This window comes from Fulmarus glacialis, unplaced genomic scaffold, assembly GCF_000690835.1.
Source record: "Fulmarus glacialis isolate BGI_N327 unplaced genomic scaffold, ASM69083v1 scaffold22202, whole genome shotgun sequence".
NCBI lineage: Eukaryota > Metazoa > Chordata > Aves > Procellariiformes > Procellariidae > Fulmarus > Fulmarus glacialis.
Genome location: NW_009197473.1, coordinates 5,080 through 5,440, shown reverse-complemented (window position 1 = coordinate 5,440; position 361 = coordinate 5,080). Strand labels below are relative to the sequence as shown.

At 62.3% G+C, this 361-nt stretch overlaps 1 protein-coding gene across 1 annotated transcript in view; it reads left to right on the top strand.

The window, feature by feature from the left end:
• Positions 1 to 7: 7 nt before the first annotated feature.
• CRYBA1 (crystallin, beta A1) overlaps positions 8 to 361 on the top strand; it is a gene marked incomplete at its 5' end in the record, with an annotated part of 3,573 nt that continues 3,219 nt past the window's right edge. The window contains one exon of the mRNA XM_009572559.1: positions 8 to 138. Coding sequence (XP_009570854.1) covers positions 8 to 138 — 131 coding nt within the window. The remainder of the gene's footprint in view (positions 139 to 361) is intronic.

Sequence of the window (361 nt, the reverse complement as noted above, 5' to 3'; positions counted from 1 at the left end):
AGCTCGCTCTCCGTTCCAGATCACCGTGTACGACCAAGAAAACTTCCAGGGCAAGAGGATGGAGTTTACTTCAGCCTGTCCAAACATCATGGAATGCGGCTTTGACAACATCCGCTCCCTGAAGGTGGAGTGCGGCGCGTGAGTACCCGGCGGACAGCGGTGGGGATGCTTTTCCCGGCAGGCCGGCGAGGGGTGCCTGAGCGTGGAGCGGGACCGGCTGTCCTTGCTCTGCTCAGCTGGGGGAAGCCAGGCACGGGGGATCCCACCCTGCCAGGGTAGAGCAGCCAGCCCTGGGCAGCACCGACACAGACACAGGGTGAGAGGATGGCGGGAATGCCCTTTGCACCCTCCAAAACAGACT